General features: G+C 41.1%; 1 protein-coding gene across 1 annotated transcript in view; it reads left to right on the top strand.

Moving 5' to 3' along the window:
• Nlrp4a (NLR family, pyrin domain containing 4A) overlaps positions 1-21,044 on the top strand; it is an 87,005-nt gene extending 65,961 nt beyond the window's left edge. Inside the window, exons 8-10 of the mRNA NM_001106220.2 lie at positions 2,712-2,882; positions 11,501-11,671; positions 20,445-21,044. Coding sequence (NP_001099690.1) covers positions 2,712-2,882; positions 11,501-11,671; positions 20,445-20,538 — 436 coding nt within the window. The 3' untranslated portion in view covers positions 20,539-21,044. The remainder of the gene's footprint in view (positions 1-2,711; positions 2,883-11,500; positions 11,672-20,444) is intronic.
• Positions 21,045-23,057: the final 2,013 nt, after the last annotated feature.

Here is a 23,057-nt window from a genome sequence, read left to right as displayed (position 1 = left end):
GAAGAATGTATATCCTTTTGCTTTAGGATAGAATGTTCTATAAATACCTGTTAAGTCCATTTGGTTCATAACTTCTCTTAGTCTGTCTAAGTCTCCGTTTAATTTCTGTTTCCATGATCTGTCCATTGATGAGAGTGGGGTGTTGAAATCTCCTACTATTATTGTGTGAGGTGCAATGTGTGTTTTGAACTTTAGTAAGGTTTGTATGTAGGTGCCCTTGTATTTGGAGCATAGATATTCAGGATTGAGAGTTCATCTTGGTGGATTTTTCCTTTGATGACTATGAAGTGTCCCTCCTTATCTTTTTTGATGACTTTTAGTTGAAAATTGATTTTATTTGATACTAGAATGGCTACTTCCGCTTGCTTCTTCTGACCATTTGCTTGGAAAGTTGTTTTCCAGCCTTTCACTCTGAGGTAGTGTCTGTTTTTGTCTCTGAGGTGTGTTTCCTGTAGGCAGCAGAATGCAGGGTCCTCGTTGCGTATCCAGTTTGTTAATCTCTGTCTTTTTATTGGGGAGTTGAGGCCATTGATGTTGAGAGATATTAAGGAATAGTGATTATTGCTTCCTGTTATATTCATATTTGGATGTGAGGTTATGTTTGTGTGCTTTCATTCTCTTTGTTTTGTTGCCAAGACGATTAGTTTCTTGCTTCTTCTAGGGTATAGCTTGCCTCCTTATGTTGGGCTTCACCATTTATTATCCTTTGTAGTGCTGGATTTGTAGAAAGATATTGTGTAAATTTAGCTTTGTCATGGAATATCTTGGTTTCTTCATCTATGTTAATTGAGAGTTTTGCAGGATACAGTAACCTGGGCTGGCATTTGTGTTCTCTTAGGGTCTGTATGACATCTGTCCAGGATCTTCTGGCTTTCATAGTCTCTGGCGAAAAGTCTGGTGTGATTCTGATAGTTCTGCCTTTATATGTTACTTGACCTTTTTCCCTTACTGTTTTTAATATTCTTTCTTTATTTTGTGCATTTGGTGTTTTGACTATTATGTGACAGGAGGAGTTTCTTTTCTGGTCCAATCTATTTGGAGTTCTGTAGGCTTCTTGTATGCTTATGAGCATCTCTTTCTTTAGGTTAGGGAAGTTTTCTTCTATGATTTTGTTGAAGATATTTACTGGTCCTTTGAGCTGGGAGTCTTCACTCTCTTCTATACCTATTATCCTTAGGTTTGATCTTCACATTGAGTCCTGGATTTTCTGTATGTTTTGGATCAGTAGTTTTTTCTGTTTTACATTTTCTTTGACAGTTGTGTCGATGATTTCTATGGAATCTTCTGCTCCTGAGATTCTCTCTTCTATCTCTTGTATTCCGTTGGTGATGCTTGTATCTACGACTCCTTGTCTCTTCCTTTGGTTTTCTATATCCAGGGTTGTTTCCCTGTGTTCTTTCTTCATTGCTTCTATTTCCATTTTTAATTCCTTCGACTGTTTGATTGTGTTTTCCTGGAATTCTTTCAGGGATTTTTGTGATTCCGCTCTATAGGCTTCTACTTGTTTATTTATGTTTATTTATGTTTATTATGTTCTCTAAGGGAGTTCTTTATGTCTTTCTTGAAGTCCGCCATCATCATGATCAAATGTGATTTTAAATCTAGATCTTGCCATTCTGGTGTGTTTGTATATTCAGTGTTTACTTTGGTGGGAGAATTGGGCTCCAATGATGCCATGTAGTTTTCATTTCTGTTGCTTGGGTTCCTGTGCTTGCCTCTTGCCATCAGGTTGTCTCTGGTGTTACCTTGTTCTGCTATTTCTGACAGTGGCTACACTGCCCTATAGGCCTGTGTGTCAGGAGTGCTGTAGACCTGTTTTCCTGTTTTCTTTCAGCCAGTTATCGGAACAGAGTGTTCTGCTTTTGGGCATGTAGTCTTTCCTGTCTACTGGTCTTCAGCTGTTCCTGTGGACCTGTGTCCTGAGTCTACCAGGCAGGTCACTTGGAGCAGAAAAGCTGTTCTTATCTGTGGTCCCGTGGCTCAAGTTGTTCGTCGTGGCGTCTGCTTTTGAGCTCTTAATGAAGGCGGCAACCAGGAAGGCCTGCACCACCTTTTCCCAGAGCCTCCGTGCACTGGGGTCCCAGATGGCATTAGGTGTTTTCCTCTGGAGTCAGAAATGTGGGCAGAGTGTAGTCTCTTCTGGCTTCCCAGGCCTGTCTGCCCCTCTGAAGGTTTAGCTCTCCCTCCCACGGGATTTGGGTGTGGAGAACTGTTGAGCATGTCCCTTCAGGTCTGTGTGGTGTCTGGACCACAGGAGACCTGCTAACATAATATTTTTAATTTTAAAATTATTTTTTGCTTCACTTTACATGTGTGCCTCTGAGTGCATCTCCTGTATGCATATAAATGAGGAGGTTGCAAAGGGAAATCAGATCCCCTGGTCCTGAAGTTATAGGTGGTTATGAGCTGCCATAAATGGATTCTGGCAAACAAACCTGAGTCTACTGCAGAAGTCTGCTCTTAACTTCCGAGCTACCTTTTTCACCCCCCTATTTTAATTCTTATTACAATGTATTGCAGTTCATCTTCAAGGCCATTATTAATATCTTGGTTTGCTTGGCTTACACCCTTGTCATTGTCTATTGGTCACTGAGAATATTATGCTATCTGAGGGGCTCAGTGCTGTCTGAAATTCCAGGCATCACAGTCTTGTGAAACACTTCCTCTTCCAATCCAGAAGTAACCACTGTATTGCGAATTTTCTTTTGAAGTTTGAGACATTGTCTCATCACCACTAGTGGCTGCCAGGACCTGGCTGAAGTCTTAAGGAACAACCAGAACCTGACCAGTCTACAAATTTCATACAATAAGATAGAAGATGCTGGTGTGAAGCTGCTGTGTGATGCTATAAAACAACCCAACTGCCACTTAGAGGATCTTGGGTAGGTATCATCAAGGTTATAGCTGTGCCTTTGAGGATTTGAAAAGGTGGGCAATTAATGTGTAGAAAAAGAAATCAAAACTCCATAGGGGGCTGTAGAGATGGCTCAGTAGTTAAGAGCACTGGTTGATCTTCCAGAAGACCCACATTTAATTCCCAGTACCCACAAGGTAGCTCTGAAATGTCTCTAACTACAGTTGCAGGGAACCTGCCACCTTCATACATATAATACGTGTAGGCAAACTAATAAAATAAAAATAAAAATGTAAATAAATAAATAACTCCATAGAGGCAGTATAACAGTTAGCCATGGTTGTATAAATAAGCCACTCTATAAGTTTAATCCTAGAAGCAATGAGTCTTTTCTGCTAATCGGATAAAGTTATTTTGCATGGATATATGTCTAGATGAATAGATGGAGAGATGCATGGATATACAGGTGGATGTCAATTCCAATGAATGAATGCATAGATGGGTGGATGGCTGAGGGCTGCATGCAAGGGATAAATGTTTATTCCATGGATGGGTGGATGCATATTTGGTTGGATGAATACACAGATGGTTGGATACATGGATTGGTTGGTGATTGATGGTTGCAGGCGTAGATGTGTGGTTGCATTAATGGATGGAAGCATGCATATTTCAGATAGCTGTTATATGGATGGGTACATAAATAGATGGATAGATACAAGAATGCATGGCCACTGGAGATGACAGGAGTGCCTGGATTACATCTCATTAACTATTTGAGTAGATCAACTGATGGAGCAACTTCTTTGGCTGGCATGACAAAAATAAATTGAGTGCCTCATAAAACAGAGATTTATTTACTTTTTTTTTTCGGAGCTGGGGACCGAACCCAGGGCCTTGCGCTTGCTAGGCAAACAGAGATTTATTTATAAACACGGCTATAGATAGTAGAAGTAAAATTATGCTACTAACAAAGATGGTTCATTTATCAGACCAAGAAAAGAAATATGTTACAGGATTTTTTTTTCATGACTTGAAAGTGACTGGCTTCTCAGTGTGTCTTAACAGATATGCAAGATTAGATCCCACCCTAGTGTCATCATTATCTTAGTTGCCTCTGTAAAGACTCTGTCTCAAAATTTGGTCCTGTAGGACACTAGGGATTAGAACTTCAACACATGGCAGCAGCTCTCTGCTCCCAGACCCGGTGAGAGAGAGACCCAACCGCCTGGTCAGGTGGGCACTCCTGAGGCTGCAGAGCTGAAGAGACCACCAACTCTGCTCACCCCTGCCCACATCCCTGGCCCAAGAGGAAACTGTATAAGGCCTCTGGGCTCCCGTGGGGGAGGGCCCAGGAGCGGCAGGACCCCTGTCCCTGAGACACCGCCGGAACCTGAAAGAAACAGACTGGATAAACAGTTCTCTGCACCCAAATCCCGTGGGAGGGAGAGCTAAACCTTCAGAGAGGCAGACAAGCCTGGGAAACCAGAAGTGACTGCTCCCTGCACACACATCTCGGACGCCAGAGGAAAAAGCCAAAGACCATCTGGAACCCTGGTGCACTGAAGCTCCCGGAAGGGGCGGCACAGGTCTTCCTGGTTGCTGCCGCTGCAGAGAGCCCGTGGGGAGCACCCCACGAGCGAATCTGAGCCTCGGGACCACAGGTAAGACCAAATTTTCTGCTGCAAGAAAGCTGCCTGGTGAGCTTGGGACACAGGAAAGCAGAATTTTTCTAGGACCGGGCACGTTCTGTGTTTACCGGAAGTCCCACACCCGCGGATCCCGGCCGGCAGCAGCTCTCTGCTCCCAGACCCTGTGAGAGAGAGACCCAACCGCCTGGTCAGGTGGGCACTCCTGAGGCTGCAGAGCGGAAGAGACCACCAACTCTGCTCACCCCTGCCCACATCCCTGGCCCAAGAGGAAACTGTATAAGACCTCTGGGCTCCCGTGGGGAAGGGCCCAGGAGCGGCAGGACCCCTGTGCCTGAGACACCGCCGGAACCTGAAAGAAACAGACCGGATAAACAGTTCTCTGCACCCAAATCCCGTGGGAGGGAGAGCTAAACCTTCAGAGAGGCAGACAAGCCTGGGAAACCAGAAGTGATTGCTCCCTGCACACACATCTCGGACGCCAGAGGAAAAAGCCAAAGACCATCTGGAACCCTGGTGCACTGAAGTTCCCGGAAGGGGCGGCACAGGTCTTCCTGGTCGCTGCCGCTGCAGAGAGCCCGTGGGCAGCACCCCACGAGCGAACCTGAGCCTCGGGACCACAGGTAAGACCAAATTATCTGCTGCAAGAAAACTGCCTGGTGAACTCAAGACACAGGCCCACAGGAACAGCTGAAGACCTGTAGAGAGGAAAAACTACACGCCAGAAAGCAGAACACTCTGTCCCCATAACTGACTGAAAGAGAGGAAAACAGGTCTACAGCACTCCTGTCACACAGGCTTATAGGACAGTCTAGCCACTGTCAGAAATAGCAGAACAAAGTAACACTAGAGATAATCTGATGGCGAGAGGCAAGCGCAGGAACCCAAGCAACAGAAACCAAGACTACATGCCATCATCGGAGCCCAATTCTCCCACCAAAACAAACATGGAATATCCAAACACACCAGAAAAGCAAGATCTAGTTTCAAAATCATATTTGATCATGATGCTGGAGGACTTCAAGAAAGACATGAACACACTTAGGGAAGCACAGGAAAACATTAATAAACAAGTAAAAGCCTACAGAGAGGAATCGCAAAAATCCCTGAAAGAATTCCAGGAAAACACAATCAAACAGTTGAAGGAATTAAAAATGGAAATAGAAGCAATCAAGAAAGAACACATGGAAACAACCCTGGATATAGAAAACCAAAAGAAGAGACAAGGAGCTGTAGATACAAGCCTCACCAACAGAATTCAAGAGATGGAAGAGAGAATCTCAGGAGCAGAAGATTCCATAGAAATCATTGACTCAACTGTCAAAGATAATGTAAAGCGGAAAAAGCTACTGGTCCAAAACATACAGGAAATCCAGGACTCAATGAGAAGATCAAACCTAAGGATAATAGGTATAGAAGAGAGTGAAGACTCCCAGCTCAAAGGACCAGTAAATATCTTCAACAAAATCATAGAAGAAAACTTCCCTAACCTAAAAAAAGAGATACCCATAGACATACAAGAAGCCTACAGAACTCCAAATAGATTGGACCAGAAAAGAAACACCTCCCGTCACATAATTGTCAAAACACCAAACGCACAAAATAAAGAAAGAATATTAAAAGCAGTAAGGGAAAAAGGTCAAGTAACATATAAAGGGAGACCTATCAGAATCACACCAGACTTCTCGCCAGAAACTATGAAGGCCAGAAGATCCTGGACTGATGTCATACAGACCCTAAGAGAACACAAATGCCAGCCCAGGTTACTGTATCCAGCAAAACTCTCAATTAACATAGATGGAGAAACCAAGATATTCCATGACAAAACCAAATTTACACAATATCTTTCTACAAATCCAGCACTACAAAGGATAATAAATGGTGAAGCCCAACATAAGGAGGCAAGCTATACCCTAGAAGAAACAAGAAACTAATCGTCTTGGCAACAAAACAAAGAGAATGAAAGCACACAAACATAACCTCACATCCAAATATGAATATAAAGGGAAGCAATAATCACTATTCCTTAATATCTCTCAATATCAATGGCCTCAACTCCCCAATAAAAAGACATAGATTAACAAACTGGATACGCAATGAGGACCCTGCATTCTGCTGCCTACAGGAAACACACCTCAGAGACAAAGACAGACACTACCTCAGAGTGAAAGGCTGGAAAACAACTTTCCAAGCAAATGGTCAGAAGAAGCAAGCTGGAGTAGCCATTCTAATATCAAATAAAATCAATTTCCAACTAAAAGTCATCAAAAAAGATAAGGAAGGACACTTCATATTCATCAAAGGAAAAATCCACCAAGATGAACTCTCAATCCTAAATATCTATGCCCCAAATACAAGGGCACCTACATACGTAAAAGAAACCTTACTAAAGCTCAAAACACACATTGCACCTCACACAATAATAGTGGGAGACTTCAACACCCCACTCTCATCAATGGACAGATCATGGAAACAGAAATTAAACAGTGATGTCGACAGACTAAGAGAAGTCATGAGCCAAATGGACTTAACGGATATTTATAGAACATTCTATCCTAAAGCAAAAGGATATACCTTCTTCTCAGCTCCTCATGGTACTTTCTCCAAAATTGACCATATAATTGGTCAAAAAACGGGCCTCAACAGGTACAGAAAGATAGAGATAATCCCATGCATGCTATCGGACCACCACGGCCTAAAACTGGTCTTCAATAACAATAAGGGAAGAATGCCCACATATACGTGGAAATTGAACAATGCTCTACTCAATGATAACCTGGTCAAGGAAGAAATAAAGAAAGAAATTAAAAACTTTTTAGAATTTAATGAAAATGAAGATACAACATACCCAAACTTATGGGACACAATGAAAGCTGTGCTAAGAGGAAAACTCATAGCGCTGAGTGCCTGCAGAAAGAAACAGGAAAGAGCATATGTCAGCAGCTTGACAGCACACCTAAAAGCTCTAGAACAAAAAGAAGCAAATACACCCAGGAGGAGTAGAAGGCAGGAAATAATCAAACTCAGAGCTGAAATCAACCAAGTAGAAACAAAAAGGACCATAGAAAGAATCAACAGAACCAAAAGTTGGTTCTTTGAGAAAATCAACAAGATAGATAAACCCTTAGCCAGACTAACGAGAGGACACAGAGAGTGCGTCCAAATTAACAAAATTAGAAATGAAAAGGGAGACATAACTACAGATTCAGAGGAAATTCAAAAAATCATCAGATCTTACTATAAAAACCTATATTCAACAAAATTTGAAAATCTTCAGGAAATGGAAAATTTCCTAGACAGATACCAGGTATCGAAGTTGAATCAGGAACATATAAACCAGTTAAACAACCCCATAACTCCTAAGGAAATAGAAGCAGTCATTAAAGGTCTTCCAACCAAAAAGAGCCCAGGTCCAGACTGGTTTAGTGCAGAATTCTATCAAACCTTCATAGAAGACCTCATACCAATATTATCCAAACTATTCCACAAAATTGAAACAGATGGAGCACTACCGAATTCCTTCTACGAAGCCACAATTACTCTTATACCTAAACCACACAAAGACACAACAAAGAAAGAGAACTTCAGACCAATTTCCCTTATGAATATCGACGCAAAAATACTCAATAAAATTCTGGCAAACCAATTCAAGAGCACATCAAAACAATCATCCACCATGATCAAGTAGGCTTCATCCCAGGCATGCAGGGATGGTTTAATATACGGAAAACCATCAACGTGATCCATCATATAAACAAACTGAAAGAACAAAACCACATGATCATTTCATTAGATGCTGAGAAAGCATTTGACAAAATTCAACACCCCTTCATGATAAAAGTCCTGGAAAGAATAGGAATTCAAGGCCCATACCTAAACATAGTAAAAGCCATATACAGCAAACCAGTTGCTAACATTAAACTAAATGGAGAGAAACTCGAAGCAATCCCACTAAAATCAGGGACTAGACAAGGCTGCCCACTCTCTCCCTACTTATTCAATATAGTTCTTGAAGTTCTAGCCAGAGCAATCAGACAACAAAAGGAGATCAAGGGGATACAGATCGGAAAAGAAGAAGTCAAAATATCACTATTTGCAGATGACATGATAGTATATTTAAGTGATCCCAAAAGTTCCACCAGAGAACTACTAAAGCTGATAAACAACTTCAGCAAAGTGGCTGGGTATAAAATTAACTCAAATAAATCAGTTGCCTTCCTCTATACAAAAGAGAAACAAGCCGAGAAAGAAATTAGGGAAACGACACCCTTCATAATAGACCCAAATAATATAAAGTACCTCGGTGTGACTTTAACCAAGCAAGTAAAAGATCTGTACAATAAGAACTTCAAGACACTGAGGAAAGAAATTGAAGAAGACCTCAGAAGATGGAAAGATCTCCCATGCTCATGGATTGGCAGGATTAATATAGTAAAAATGGCCATTTTACCAAAAGCAATCTACAGATTCAATGCAATCCCCATCAAAATACCAATCCAATTCTTCAAAGAGTTAGACAGAACAATTTGCAAATTCATCTGGAATAACAAAAAACCCAGGATAGCTAAAGCTATCCTCAACAATAAAAGGACTTCAGGGGGAATCACTATCCCTGAACTCAAGCAGTATTACAGAGCAATAGTGATAAAAACTGCATGGTATTGGTACAGAGACAGACAGATAGACCAATGGAATAGAATTGAAGACCCAGAAATGAACCCACACACCTATGGTCACTTGATTTTTGACAAAGGAGCCAAAACCATCCAATGGAAAAAAGATAGCATTTTCAGCAAATGGTGCTGGTTCAACTGGAGGGCAACATGTAGAAGAATGCAGATCGATCCATGCTTATCACCCTGTACAAAGCTTAAGTCCAAGTGGATCAAGGACCTCCACATCAAACCAGACACACTCAAACTAATAGAAGAAAAACTAGGGAAGCATCTGGAACACATGGGCACTGGAAAAAATTTCCTGAACAAAACACCAATGGCTTATGCTCTAAGATCAAGAATCGACAAATGGGATCTCATAAAACTGCAAAGCTTCTGTAAGGCAAAGGACACTGTGGTTAGGACAAAACGGCAACCAACAGATTGGGAAAAGATCTTTACCAATCCTACAACAGATAGAGGCCTTATATCCAAAATATACAAAGAACTCAAGAAGTTAGACCGCAGGGAAACAAATAACCCTATTAAAAAATGGGGTTCAGAGCTAAACAAAGAATTCACAGCTGAGGAATGCCGAATGGCTGAGAAACACCTAAAGAAATGTTCAACATCTTTAGTCATAAGGGAAATGCAAATCAAAACAACCCTGAGATTTCACCTCACACCAGTGAGAATGGCTAAGATCAAAAACTCAGGTGACAGCAGATGCTGGCGAGGATGTGGAGAAAGAGGAACACTCCTCCATTGTTGGTGGGATTGCAGACTGGTAAAACCATTCTGGAAATCAGTCTGGAGGTTCCTCAGAAAATTGGACATTGAACTGCCTGAGGATCCAGCTATACCTCTCTTGGGCATATACCCAAAAGATGCCTCAACATATAAAAGAGACACGTGCTCCACTATGTTCATCGCAGCCTTATTTATAATAGCCAGAAAATGGAAAGAACCGAGATGCCCTTCAACAGAGGAATGGATACAGAAAATGTGGTACATCTACACAATGGAATATTACTCAGCTATCAAAAACAACGAGTCTATGAAATTCGTAGGCAAATGGTTGGAACTGGAAAATGTCATCCTGAGTGAGCTAACCCAATCACAGAAAGACATACATGGTATGCACTCATTTATAAGTGGCTATTAGCCCAAATGCTTGAATTACCCTAGATCCCTAGAACAAACGAAACTCAAGACAGATGATCAAAATGTGAATGCTTCACTCCTTTAAATGAGGAAAAAGAATACCCTTGGCTGGGAAGGGAGAGGCAAAGATTAAAACAGAGACTGAAGGAACACCCATTCAGAGCCTGCCCCACAGGTGGCCCATACATATACAGCCACCCAATTGGACAAGATGGATGAAGCAAAGAAGTGCAGACCGACAGGAGCCGGATGTAGATCGCTCCTGAGAGACACAGCCAGAATACAGCAAATACAGAGGCGAATGCCAGCAGCAAACCACTGAGCTGAGAATAGGTCCCCCGTTGAAGGAATCAGAGAAAGAACTGGAAGAGCTTGAAGGGGCTCGAGACCCCAAAAGTACAACAATGTCAAGCAACCAGAGCTTCCAGGGACTAAGCCACTACCTAAAGACTATATATGGAGTGACCCTGGACTCTGACCCCATTGGTAGCAATGAATATCCTAGTAAGAGCACCAGTGGAAGGGGAAGCCCTGGGTCCTGCTAAGACTGAACCCCCAGTGAACTAGACTATGGGGGGAGGGCGGCAATGGGGGGAGGGTTGGGAGGGGAACACCCATAAGGAAGGGGAGGGGGGAGGGGGATTTTGCCCGGAAACCGGGAAAGGGAATAACACTTGAAATGTATATAAGAAATACTCAAGTTAATAAAAAAAAAAAAATTAGAGAAACGTAAAAAAAAAAATACAAATAAAATTAAATTAAAAATGAAAAAAAAAAGAACTTCAACACATGAATTTTGATTATATGCAGTTTAGTTAATGTCAGAATGAATCTCAATGGTTCAAAAAAATAATTATCAAGGTGCTTGAGATGTAGGCTCAGAACTTACCAACCATCACGTCACTGGATTACCCAGTGTGAGGTACAATTTCATCCTAGGTTCAAGGGCTGGAACAGCACACCATTATTGGAACTATTAGTTCACCACCGACATGGATACTGAGAATGAGCAACTGTGATCACATTTGCCAATGAAGGGTTAATTTGATGTCATGAACAGTGGATATTTAAGAGCCTGTCCTCAGAGGCTATGGAGTGAGCTTAGGTTAAATGATTAATTTACCTCCCAATCACAGGCCTAATCAATGTAACATAGAACTACTTTGTTGTTATTGTTGCAGGTTGGAAGCCTGTGAGCTAACTGGTGCCTGTTGTGAGGACCTTGCTTCTACATTTACCCAGTGTAGGACTCTGTGGGGGATCAACCTGCTAAATAACACCTTGGACTACACTGGCTTGGTTGTCCTGTGTGAGGCTTTGAGACAGCAAAAGTGTACCCCGCATGTACTTGGGTGAGCTGGCCTCTGATCTTTTTGGTAGGATGAGTCCTGCGGGCTAAAAGGGGATAAACTAAGATATGAAATGTACAGCTAATAAACATTTAAGATAGAAATATGAACCCCATCCATAGAGAGCTTGCCATACAAGCATAGGAACCACAGTTGGATCCTCAGAAACTACATGAAAAAACCAAGCATGGGGTTTGCAATTATAATGTCAGTATTGGAAGGGTAAATACAGAGTATCCTTAATGTTCTCACTGGGCAGTCAATCTACTCAAATTGGTGAGTTTCAGGAAAAAAAATAGATCCTGTCTCAAAAAATCAAGAATAATACCTGAAGTTGACATCTGACATCTGCTTGTTCACATACACACCCAAATTGCAAGTAACTCAATAAGAAGTCCATTGGTCACACTAATGATTATCCTGCAACTGCTGCACCAGGACATATATCTTATCAAGAAACCTCACCTATTACTGAGACACTATGGGCAATTCATTGGTATTTGGTGAGGGGACACTCTACAATATATTTTTTTAATTTTGTCTATTTTTTTCATTTAGTTTATATTATTTATTGGTTATTTTATTTATTTACATTTCAAATGTTCTCTCCCTTTCCTCTTTTCCCTCCATAACCTCCTAGTCCATCCCCCTTCCCCCTACTTCTATGAGGGAGCTCCCCCAACCACCCACCCAACTACTTCCATCTCACTGCCCTAGCATTCCCTATGTGGAGGCATCGAGTCTCTACAGGACCAAGGGCCTACTCCCAATGATGCCAGATAAGACTGTCCTCTGTTACGTAAGCAGCTAGAGCCATGCGTTCCTCAGTGTGAACTCTGGTTGGTAGTTTAGTCCCTGGGACTTCTGGGGGTTCTTGTTAGTTGATATTGTTGTTCTTCCTTTGGGGTTGCAAACCCCTTTGGCTCCATCAGTCTTTCCCTTAACTCCTTCATTGGGGTCCCCTTGCTCAATCTGATGGGTGGCTGTGAACACCCACATCTGTATTGGTCAAGGGTTGGCTCTCAGGGGACAGCCATACCAGGCTGTCAGCAAGTGCTTCTTGGCATCAGCAATAGTGTCTTTGTTTGGTGTTTGAAGATGGGATAGGTCCCTAGGTAAATCAGTCTCTGGATGGCCTTTTCTTCAGTCCCTGCTCCACTCTTTGTCCCTGGATTTCCTTTAGACAGGAAAAAAATCTGTGTCAATATTTCTTAAATGGGTAGGTGGTTCCATCCCTCAACTGAGGGCCATGCCTAACCATTGGATATGGTGTCCAGATTTTCTCTCTCCCCTCTGTTGGGTATTTCAGCTAATGTCATCCCTGTTGGGTCCTGGTAGCCTCTTTTTTCTTATCATATGGGAATTTTTAGTGGCTATCCCCAGTTCTCCATCCCCCACTGCTACACACCTATGTGCAACCTCCTTACACACTGTACTTCTCCCCTGTGTCCTCCCACCGGATCCTGTCCCCTCCCACTCTCCATCTCCCTCCCAGATTGCTCACTTCTTCTATCTCCCATAATCATTTACTTTCCACTTCTAAGTAAAACTAAAGCATGCACACTTTGGTCTTCCTTCTCCTTGAGCTACATATGGTCTACGAATTGTGTCACAGGTATACTGAGCTTGTTTCCCTAAAATTCACTTATCAGTGAATACATAACATATATGTTCTTTTGTGACTGGGATACCTCACTCAGAATAATTCTTTCTAGTACGTACATTTGCCTGCAAATGTCATAAAGTTGTTGTTTTTAATAGGTGTAAGGTACTTTATTGTGTAAATGCACCACATTTTCTGTATCCATTCTTCTGTTGAAGGACATCTGGTTTCATTCCAGCTTCTGGTTATTATAAATAAGGCTGTGATGAACATAGGAGAGCATGGGTCCTTCTTATTTGTTGGAGCATCTTTTAGGTATATGTCCAGGAGTGCAATAGCTGGGTCCTCATGTAGTACTATGTCCAATTTTCTGAGGAGCCACCAGACTGATTTCCAGAGTGGCTGTATCAGCTTGCAATCCCACCAGCAATGGAGGAGTGTTCCTCTTTCTCCACATCCTCACCAGCATCTGTTGTCACCTGAGTTTTGATCTTAGCCATTATGACAGGTGTGAGGCAGAATCTCAGGGTTGTTTTGATTTGCATTTCCCTGATGATTGAAGGATGTTGAACATTTCTTTAGGTGCTTCGCAGTCATTCAGTATTCCTCAGTTGATAATACTTTGTTTAGCTCTGTACCCCATTTTCAATAGGATTATTTGATTTTCTGGAGTCTAACTTTCCAGGTTATATATATTAGACATTAGTACTCTATCAGATGTAGGATTTGTAAAGACCTTTTCCCAATTTGTTGGTAACTGTTTTGTCCTATTGACAGTGTCTTTGCCTTACAGAAGATTTGCAATTTTATCAGGTCCCATTTGTCAATTGTTGATCTTAGCACATAAGCCATTGGTATTCTGTTCAGGAAAGTTTCTACATGACCATGTGTTCGAGGCTCTTCCCCACGTTCTCTTCTACTAGTTTCAGTGTATCTGATTTTATGTGGAAGTCCTGGATCCACTTGGCCTTGAACTTTGTACAAGGAGATAAGAATAAATCAATTCACTTTCTTCTATGTGCTGACCCTCACTTGAGCCAGCACCATTTCTTGAATATGCTGACTTTTATCTACTGGATGATTCTGGCTCCTTTGGTAAAAATTAGGAAACCATATGAGTGTGGGTTTGATTCTGGGTCTTCAATTCTATTCTACTGATCTACCTGTCTGTCTCTGTACTAATATCATGCAGTTTTTATCACTATTGCTCTGTAGTACAACTTGAGGTCAGGGATGGTGTTTCCCTAAAAGGTTCTATTATTGCTGACAATAGTTTTTGCTAGACTGGGTTTTGTTATTCCAATGAATTTGAGAATTGATCTTTCTATCTCTGAGAAGAATTGAGTAGGAATTGTTATGGGGATTGCATTGAATCTGTAGATTGTTGTTCATCTCATTGGATGCTGAAAAAGCATTTGACAAAGTACAATACCCCTTCATGTTAAAAGTCTTAAAGATCAAGAATTCAAGCCCCATACATAAACATAATGAAAGCAATATACAACAAACCAATAGTCAACATTAAACTAAATAGAGAGAAACTTGAAGCAATCTTACTAAAATCAGGGACCAGACAAGGCTGCTGACTCTCTCACTATCTGTTCAATATAATATTGGAAATTCTAGTCAGATCAATTAGATAACAAAATGAGGTCAAACGGATACAAATGGGAAAGGAAGAAGTCAAGATATCATTATTTGAAGATGACATGATAGTATATATGTGACCCCAAAAATTCCACCAGAGAACTCCTACAGCTGCTGAACAACATCAAAGTGGTTAGATATAAAATTAGTTCAAACAAATCAGTAGCCTCCTCTATTCAAAGGATGAACAGGTTGAGGAAGATATTAGGGAAGTGACACCCTTTGCTATATTCATAAGTAACAGAAAATTTCTTGGTGTAACTCTAACCAAGCAAGTGAAAGATAGATAAGACAAGAACTTGAAATCCTTCAATACTCATGGGAGGAAATACGGGGACAAAGAGTGAAGCAGAGACTGAAGGAAAGGCCATCCAGAGACTGCCCTACCTGGGGTTCATCCAATATGCAGCTACCAAACTTAGTCACTATTGCTGATGCCAAGAAGTGCTTGCTCACAGGAGCCTGATATGATGTCTCTTGAGAAGCTCTCCCACAACCTTACTGATACAGATGAGGATGATTGCAGCTATCCATCATACTGAGCACAGGGATCCCAATGGAAGAGTTAGAGAAAAGACTGAAAGAACTGAAGGAGTTCACAACCCCATAGGAAGAACAACCAGACCCCCCAGAGCTCCCAGGGACTAAACCACCAACCAATGGGTACACATAGAGGGACCCGTGACACCAGCTGAGGATGGCAGTGTCTGGCATCACTTGGAGGAAAAGCCCTTGGTCCTGTGAAGGCTCATTTTCCAAGTGAAGGGGAATGCCAGGGTGTTGAACTGGGAGTGGGTGGGTGGGAAGGAGAGCATTCTCATAGAAGCAGGGAAAGGGGGAGATCCTGGAAATGGGATTACATTTGAAATGTAAATACATAAAATATCCAATAAATAAAATTAAAATGAAAAAATGAAGACAAAAATTGAACTTCAAGTCTTTTATGAAAGAAATTGAAATGGTTGGAACTGGAAAATATCATCCTGAGTGAGCTAACCCAATCACAGAAAGACACACATGGTATGCACTCATTGATAAGTGGCTATTAGCCCAAATGCTTGAATTACCCTAGATGCCTAGAACAAATGAAACTCAAGACAGATGATCAAAATGTGAATGCTTCACTCCTTCTTTAAAAGGGGAACAAGAATACCCTTGGCAGGGAAGAGAGAGGCAAAGATTAAAACAAAGACTGAAGGAACACCTTCAGAGCCTGCCCCACATGTGGCCCATACATATACAGCCACCCAATTAGACAAGATGGATGAAGCAAAGAAGTGCAGGCCGACAGGAGCCGGATGTAGATCGCTCCTGAGAGACACAGCCAGAATACAGCAAACACAGAGGCGAATGCCAGCAGCAAACCACTGAACTGAGAATAGGACCCCCATTGAAGGAATCAGAGAAAGAACTGGAAGAGCTTGAAGGGGCTCGAGACCCCATATGTACAACAATACCAAGCAACCAGAGCTTCCAGGGACTAAGCCACTACCTAAAGACTATACATGGACTGACCTTGGACTCTGACCTCATAGGTAGCAATGAATATCCTAGTAAGAGCACCAGTGAAAGGGGAAGCCATGGGTCCTGCTAAGACTGAACCCCCAGTGAACTAGACTGTTGGGGGGAGGACGGCAATGGGGGGAGGGTGGGGAGGGGAACACCCATAAGGAAGGGGAGGGGGGAGGGGAATGTTTGCCCGGAAACCGGGAAAGGGAATAACACTCGAAATGTATATTAGAAATACTCAAGTTAATAAAAAAAAAGAAAGAAGAAATTGAAGACCTCTGAAGATGGAAAGATCCCCGTGCTCATGGATTAGCAAGGTTAACATAGTAAAATGGCCATTTTACAATACTTAAAATTAAAAAATAGATTCAAATAATATTTTCTGTGAATAGGAGACATAGGGTAGGGGTATTAGATTAAGTAAAAAGACCTTCCTAGGGGTTGGGGATTTAGCTCACTGGTAGAGCGCTTGCCTAGCAAGCGCAAGGCCCTGGGTTCGGTCCCCAGCTCCGAAAAAAAAAAAAAAAAGACCTTCCTTGCCTTGTGACTGGTGAATACCTAAGTAAGTACTAGTGATATTTGGTAGTCTTATACTGATAATCCACCAAAATGCTTGTAAATATAATTTTGTTTATACAGACATTCCTGACTTAAGATTGTTTGGATTTGCCCAGTAATTCCTTTCTTTTTTCTTCCAACACAGTAGTCATTAGTGATATGAGATAACATTTTTAGTATAAGATTTTGTTGTTATTATTGTTGCTATGTGATTTGATTTTTGCCCACCTAGAGATTAATGTGACTACTCCGAGAATATTTATGATAGGCTAAGGGATCTAGGGTGATCTCTTTGTAGAAAAAAGGCTTATGTTATGCATTTTTCATATAAATATGTTATTCAGGTTATTTTATATAAGCATAAGTTATTTTATAAATGTGATATACAATATATATTATTTTTATAATACTCAGCACTTATCTCTATGCTTAATTTTTCTGTCTATCATTTTCAAACCCATAAGAAATCAAATTAATTTTAATGAAAGTATATGAGCTCATGTGCACTTGTGTATATGGATTATGTACAAAAGTGTGATGACCAGATGACAGTCTCTAATGGGCATAACATCATCAGATACCATCTACCTCAGTTATTTTGAGATGTGCTCTCTCTCTCTCTCTCTCTCTGGAACATGAAAGTAACAAATTCTGTAAGGATGGTTAGCCAACCAGTGCTAGGGACCTGCCAGATTCTGCTTCATTGGTTCTTGGAGTACAGTCATATGACACTATTTCCAGCTTTTTATGTAGGTGTTGGGAATTAGCCTCGGGTCTTCCTGCTTATAAAGCAAACACTTCACTAGGAGAGCTGTCTCCCCAGACCCCCAAGATCAGGGTCATTTCAGGTGATTACTGAGCCATGTATTTCTAGCAGAGTGAAATCTTATCAGGGTGTCCAACCTTTTGACATTAAACACACACACACACACACACACTCTCTCTCTCTCTCTCTCTCACACACACACACACTCTCACACACACACTCTCACACACACACACTCACACACACACTCTCACACACACACACTCACACACACACTCCCACACACACACACTCCCACACACACTCACACACACACTCACACACACACACTCACACACACACTCACACACACACTCTCACACACACACACTCTCACACACACTCTCACACACACACAGACACTCTCACACACACACAGACACACAGACACACACACTCTCTCACACACACACACACACACACACACACATAACACACACACAGTTCAGACTCAAAAACATGAAGTTTGTTTTTTTTTTAAAAAAAGTCATATTGTTTTGGATAAACTTTTGTGTTAAACCTTTTCAAAACTACCCTCTTCTTCATGTTATCTGTGGACCACATGTCTATGAGATATTGGGTTAAAATATTTATAACTCTAGATGCCTCTCCTGAGAAGAAGGCAGAGGCTCAATTCCTTAAGATTTCCTCTGGCAAATTCCCCTGCCTCATGAAAATGATGAGTGTCTGAAAAAATTCTTTCTTAATTGTTGTTCTCTGGAGGTTTAGAGGGTACCAAGCTGGAGTCATTGCATAATGAATTAGACAAAGGCAAATTTACTGTTATTTTCTGAGCCTTCTAGCTCAGCATTTGATTCCAATTGAGCCACGTTTACACTGCACCCTTTGGCATGGTATAAGTTCCTTTGATCTGATCTGGAAAGTAAGCATTGCCATTTGACGTGATAATTTAAGAAATATACAGATCAGATAATGTGGCAGATCTTATCAAACCAAGGAAACTTCTATGGTGTTCTCCTTTCCGCCACCATGGAAAGTCTCAGAAAGACATATACTGTAATTAATATATGCCCTAGGATTATGGTTGATTCCTATGGTTTATACTTGATACATAAAAAAATATATATATAACATGATGGTTTGCATAAATTTTCTTCTGCAAGCTCAGATGTTTGAATAGATGGTCTGAAGTTCATACTGCTATTTGGGTAGATAGGCGTAGTGTGACCTTGCTTGGGGAAGCATGTCCCTGGAATAGGCTTTGAGTTTGCAAAACCTCGTACCATGCACAGTGAGCTTTCTCTACTTCATGATTGTGGTTTAAGAAATGGCTCTGCTTTGTTCTTCTGGACCACTCTTCCAAGCTACCATGGTGATGGACTCTAATCCTGTAAGAACTGTAGGGGTTCTACACAAATAATCCACTCCTTCTGAGAGTTGCTTTGGGCATGGTGTTTTATTACAATAGTAAATACTAAATACAGACAAAGAAAACAGAGAACAAGGAACAAGGGTTTGAGTTTGTGTGGTGGGGGGTGTGACTGTGAGTGTATGTGTCTGGATGCACATTCATGAGAACAGTTAGCTAGAGCACTAAGACTATAAAGATCATGGAAAGAATTACCTTCTGGGACTTGAAGAAAAATCAAGCCTTTTCCAAGTCTTCTACCCAAAACCCTAAAACTTCATGCCTCTTATCACCAGTCTCAGTATAAAAATCAAATTGAAATCAACAAAAGGTGAGAATTCATACCACAGAGATGGTCAGAGCAGACTCTGTGAAGAGGTTCAGGCAAGTAAAGCACTTGCAGCAGAAGTATGAGGACCTGAGTTCATCCACATAAAAAAATGTTGATTGTGTTCTCATATGTCTGTAACCTTAGAGCCGGAGAGAACAGTGGAGACAGGAAGCTCCCTGAAGCTTGCTGGACAGCCAGTCCATGAACGGCAGGTTCAGTGAGAGACCCTGACTGGAAAACATACACACACACACACACACACACACACACACACACACACACACACACACACACACACACACAAATACAATCACACAAATTTGTTTCCTTCATTTTTCAAATAATTATGTGTATGTGTATTTTGCCTGCATGCATTTTCTGGCTTAGAGACCAGAAGGTGGTGTCAGACACTCTGGAATTTGAGTTTCAGATGGTTGTAAGCTTCAATGTGGGGACTGAACCTGAATCCTCTTCAAAAATAGCCAGTTCCCTTAGCTATAGAACCATTGCTTCAGTACTCAAATTAATTTTTAATGGAAGAATCGGATGTTTACATGTAAGAGCATATCATCTCATAGCACAGATATTGTACCCTATTCAGAGGGATCATCAGGGTCATATTCTTGTGACCTGAGGAAAAACTATAGAGGGAAAATGAGATGGTGGAAAGCACAAACAGACATGTGAGGGTCTGAGAAATGGCTCTTCAGTTAAGAGCAGTTTCCTCTCTTGCAGAGGAATCAACTATAGTTCCCAGTTCCCAACATGGCAGCTCACAGCTGCAATAACCCTAGCTTCAGAGGATCCATAACGTATTTCTGATTTCCACAGACACCTGAACACATGTGGTGCATATAAACTCACACAGGCACATACATGTACATAAATAAATAAACCTTTAAATCTTAAAACAAGAAAAATTAATTAAAATTGTTAATTTTTATATCTTTCTAGATTGCGAATTACTGATTTTGATAATGAAACCCAGGCATTTCTGGTTGCTGAGCAAGAGAAAAATCCTGACTTGAGCATCCTAAGTGGCGTGTGAGCAGAAGCAGAAAACAAGGATGGAAATTCTGATGCAAGAACCAGGGGTATACTCTGAACTCAAACTACCTCCATAAAAAGAAAGTAGGATCATTATTTTGGCCCATTGAATACAATGTTATAGATCAATAATGTTCTAATAAAATATGATTTCTTTGTATCCCTTTTGGATATGTTTTGCAAGACAGATGTGGTTTTTTTATTTGTACTACATATTCAAACATACTATAATTACATTTTATTTTCCATACTGGTATCTTGAGCACCCAATAAAGTGTTAAGTATCTTTAAGTAGTGACTTGGAAATCTCTTAAAATGATATTTGCCTGTTAGTAGATTACTGGAGCCATAGAGTAAGTCTAAGCAGTAATGGTACCCTAAAAGGTTGTTGGGGAAGTTTTAATTGGCTCTGCATGAGAAACCTTTAGCAGAGTGTCTAGACTGGACACTCAGAATATGGAAACTGTTGCTGTTTTGCGCTTTTTTCATTAAATAATAATTTATGCATTTTCCAACTTTACTGACTTCTAGTTTCAAATATTAATGTTCTACATAGTTACGTGTGTGTGTGTGTGTGTGTGTGTGTGTGTGTGTGTGTGTGTACACGTGTGTATATATGAACACATGAGCATCAGTACCTGCAAAGAACACAAGAGGGTGTCAGATGCCTTGAAGCTAGAGCTTCAGGCAGTTATAAGCTGTCCATCATGGGTACTGGAAACTGGACTTACATCCTGAAAGAACAGTATGTGAGCTTAACTGCTGAGCCATTTCTAACCTCTTGTTTATGTTGACTTTGAAAGATAGTGGCCAAACTGAGATTCTGAGAAAGGCTGACTTGACTTGATTCTTAGACCTATTATCAATCTAATTAGGGTCTTCTGGTTTTGGATGAAGGTATTGAAAAGGCATATTTTTATATTTTTATTATTTCCTTGAATATTTAATACTATATATTTTGATCATACTCACAATCCTTCCTTCTTAACTCTTCTCAGATCCCTCCTCCTCTTTCCACCCAACTTAGTGTCATGCCTCACTCTCCTCTCAATGTCACTATGTGTTATCCAAGCATTCCTTTCTTTTTTTGAACAGAAGCAAAATATGCTTTATTTTTTTCTTTATTAACTTGAGTATTTCCTATTTACATTTCGATTGCTATTCCCTTTCCCAGTTTCTGGGCCAACATCCCCCTAACCCCTCCCACTCCTTTTCTATACAGGTGTTCCCCTCCCCATCCTCCCCCCATTAAAGCCCTCCCCCGAACTATCACGTTCACTGGGGGTTCAGTCTTGGTGGGGCCAAGGGCTTCCCCTTCCACTGGTGCTCTTACTAGGCTATTCATTGCTACCTATGAGGTTGGAGCCCAGGGTCGGTCCATGTATAGTCCTTGGGCAGTGGCTTAGTCCCTGGAAGCTCGGGTTGCTTGGCATTGCTGTTCATAAGGGGTCTCGAGCCCCTTCAAGTTCTTCCAGTCCTTTCTCTGATTCCTTCAACGGGGATCCTGTTCTCAGTTCAGTGGTTTGCTACTGGCATTCGCCTATGTATTTGCTGTATTCTGGCTGTGTCTCTCAGGACAGATCTACATCCAGTTCCTGTCAGCCTGCACTTCCTTGCTTCATCCATCTCATTGAATTGGGTGGCTGTATATGTATGGGTCACATGTCGGGTAGGCTCTGAATGGGTGTTCCTTCTGCCTCTGTTTTAATCTTTGTCTCCCTATTCCCTCCCATGGGTATTCTTGTTCCCCTTTTAAAGAAGGAGTGAAGCATTCACATTTTGAACATCCGTCTTCAGTTTCATGTGTTCTTTGCATTTGGGTAATTCAAGCATTTGGGCTAATAGCCACTTATCAATGAGTGCATACCATGTGTGTTTTTCTGTGATTGAGTTACCTCACACAGGATGATATTTTCCAGTTCCATCCATTTGCCTATGAATTTCATAAAGTCATTGCATTTGATAGCAGAGTAATATTCCATTGTATAGATGTACCACATTTTCTGTATCCATTCCTCTGTTGAAGAGCATCTGGGTTCTTTTCAGCTTCTGGCTATTATAAATAAGGCTGCTATGAACATAGTGGAGCATGTGTCTCTTTTATATGTTGGGGCATCTTTTGGGTATATGATCAAAAGAGGTATAGCTGTGTCCTCAGGTAGTTCAATGTCCAATTTTTTGAGGAACCTCCACACTGATTTCCAGAATGGTTGTACCAGTCTGCAATCCCACCAAAAATGGAGGAGTGTTCCTCTTTCTCCACATCCTCAACAGCATTTGCTGTCACCTGAGTTTTTGATCTTAGCCATTCTCACTGGTGTGAGGTGAAATCTCAGGGTTGTTTTGATTTGCATTTCCCTTATGACTAAAGATGTTGAACATTTCTTTAGGTGTTTCTCAGCCATTTGGCATTCCTCAGCTGTGAATTCTTTGTTTAGCTCTGAACCCCATTTTTAATAGGGCTATTTGTCTCCCTACGGTCTAACTTCTTGAGTTCTTTGTATATTTTGGATATAAGCC

This window comes from Rattus norvegicus, chromosome 1 (assembly GCF_036323735.1).
Source record: "Rattus norvegicus strain BN/NHsdMcwi chromosome 1, GRCr8, whole genome shotgun sequence".
NCBI classification, from domain to species: domain Eukaryota; kingdom Metazoa; phylum Chordata; class Mammalia; order Rodentia; family Muridae; genus Rattus; species Rattus norvegicus.
The sequence above is the reverse complement of the archived record's forward strand: the minus strand, read 5'-3'. Positions and strand labels throughout refer to the sequence as shown.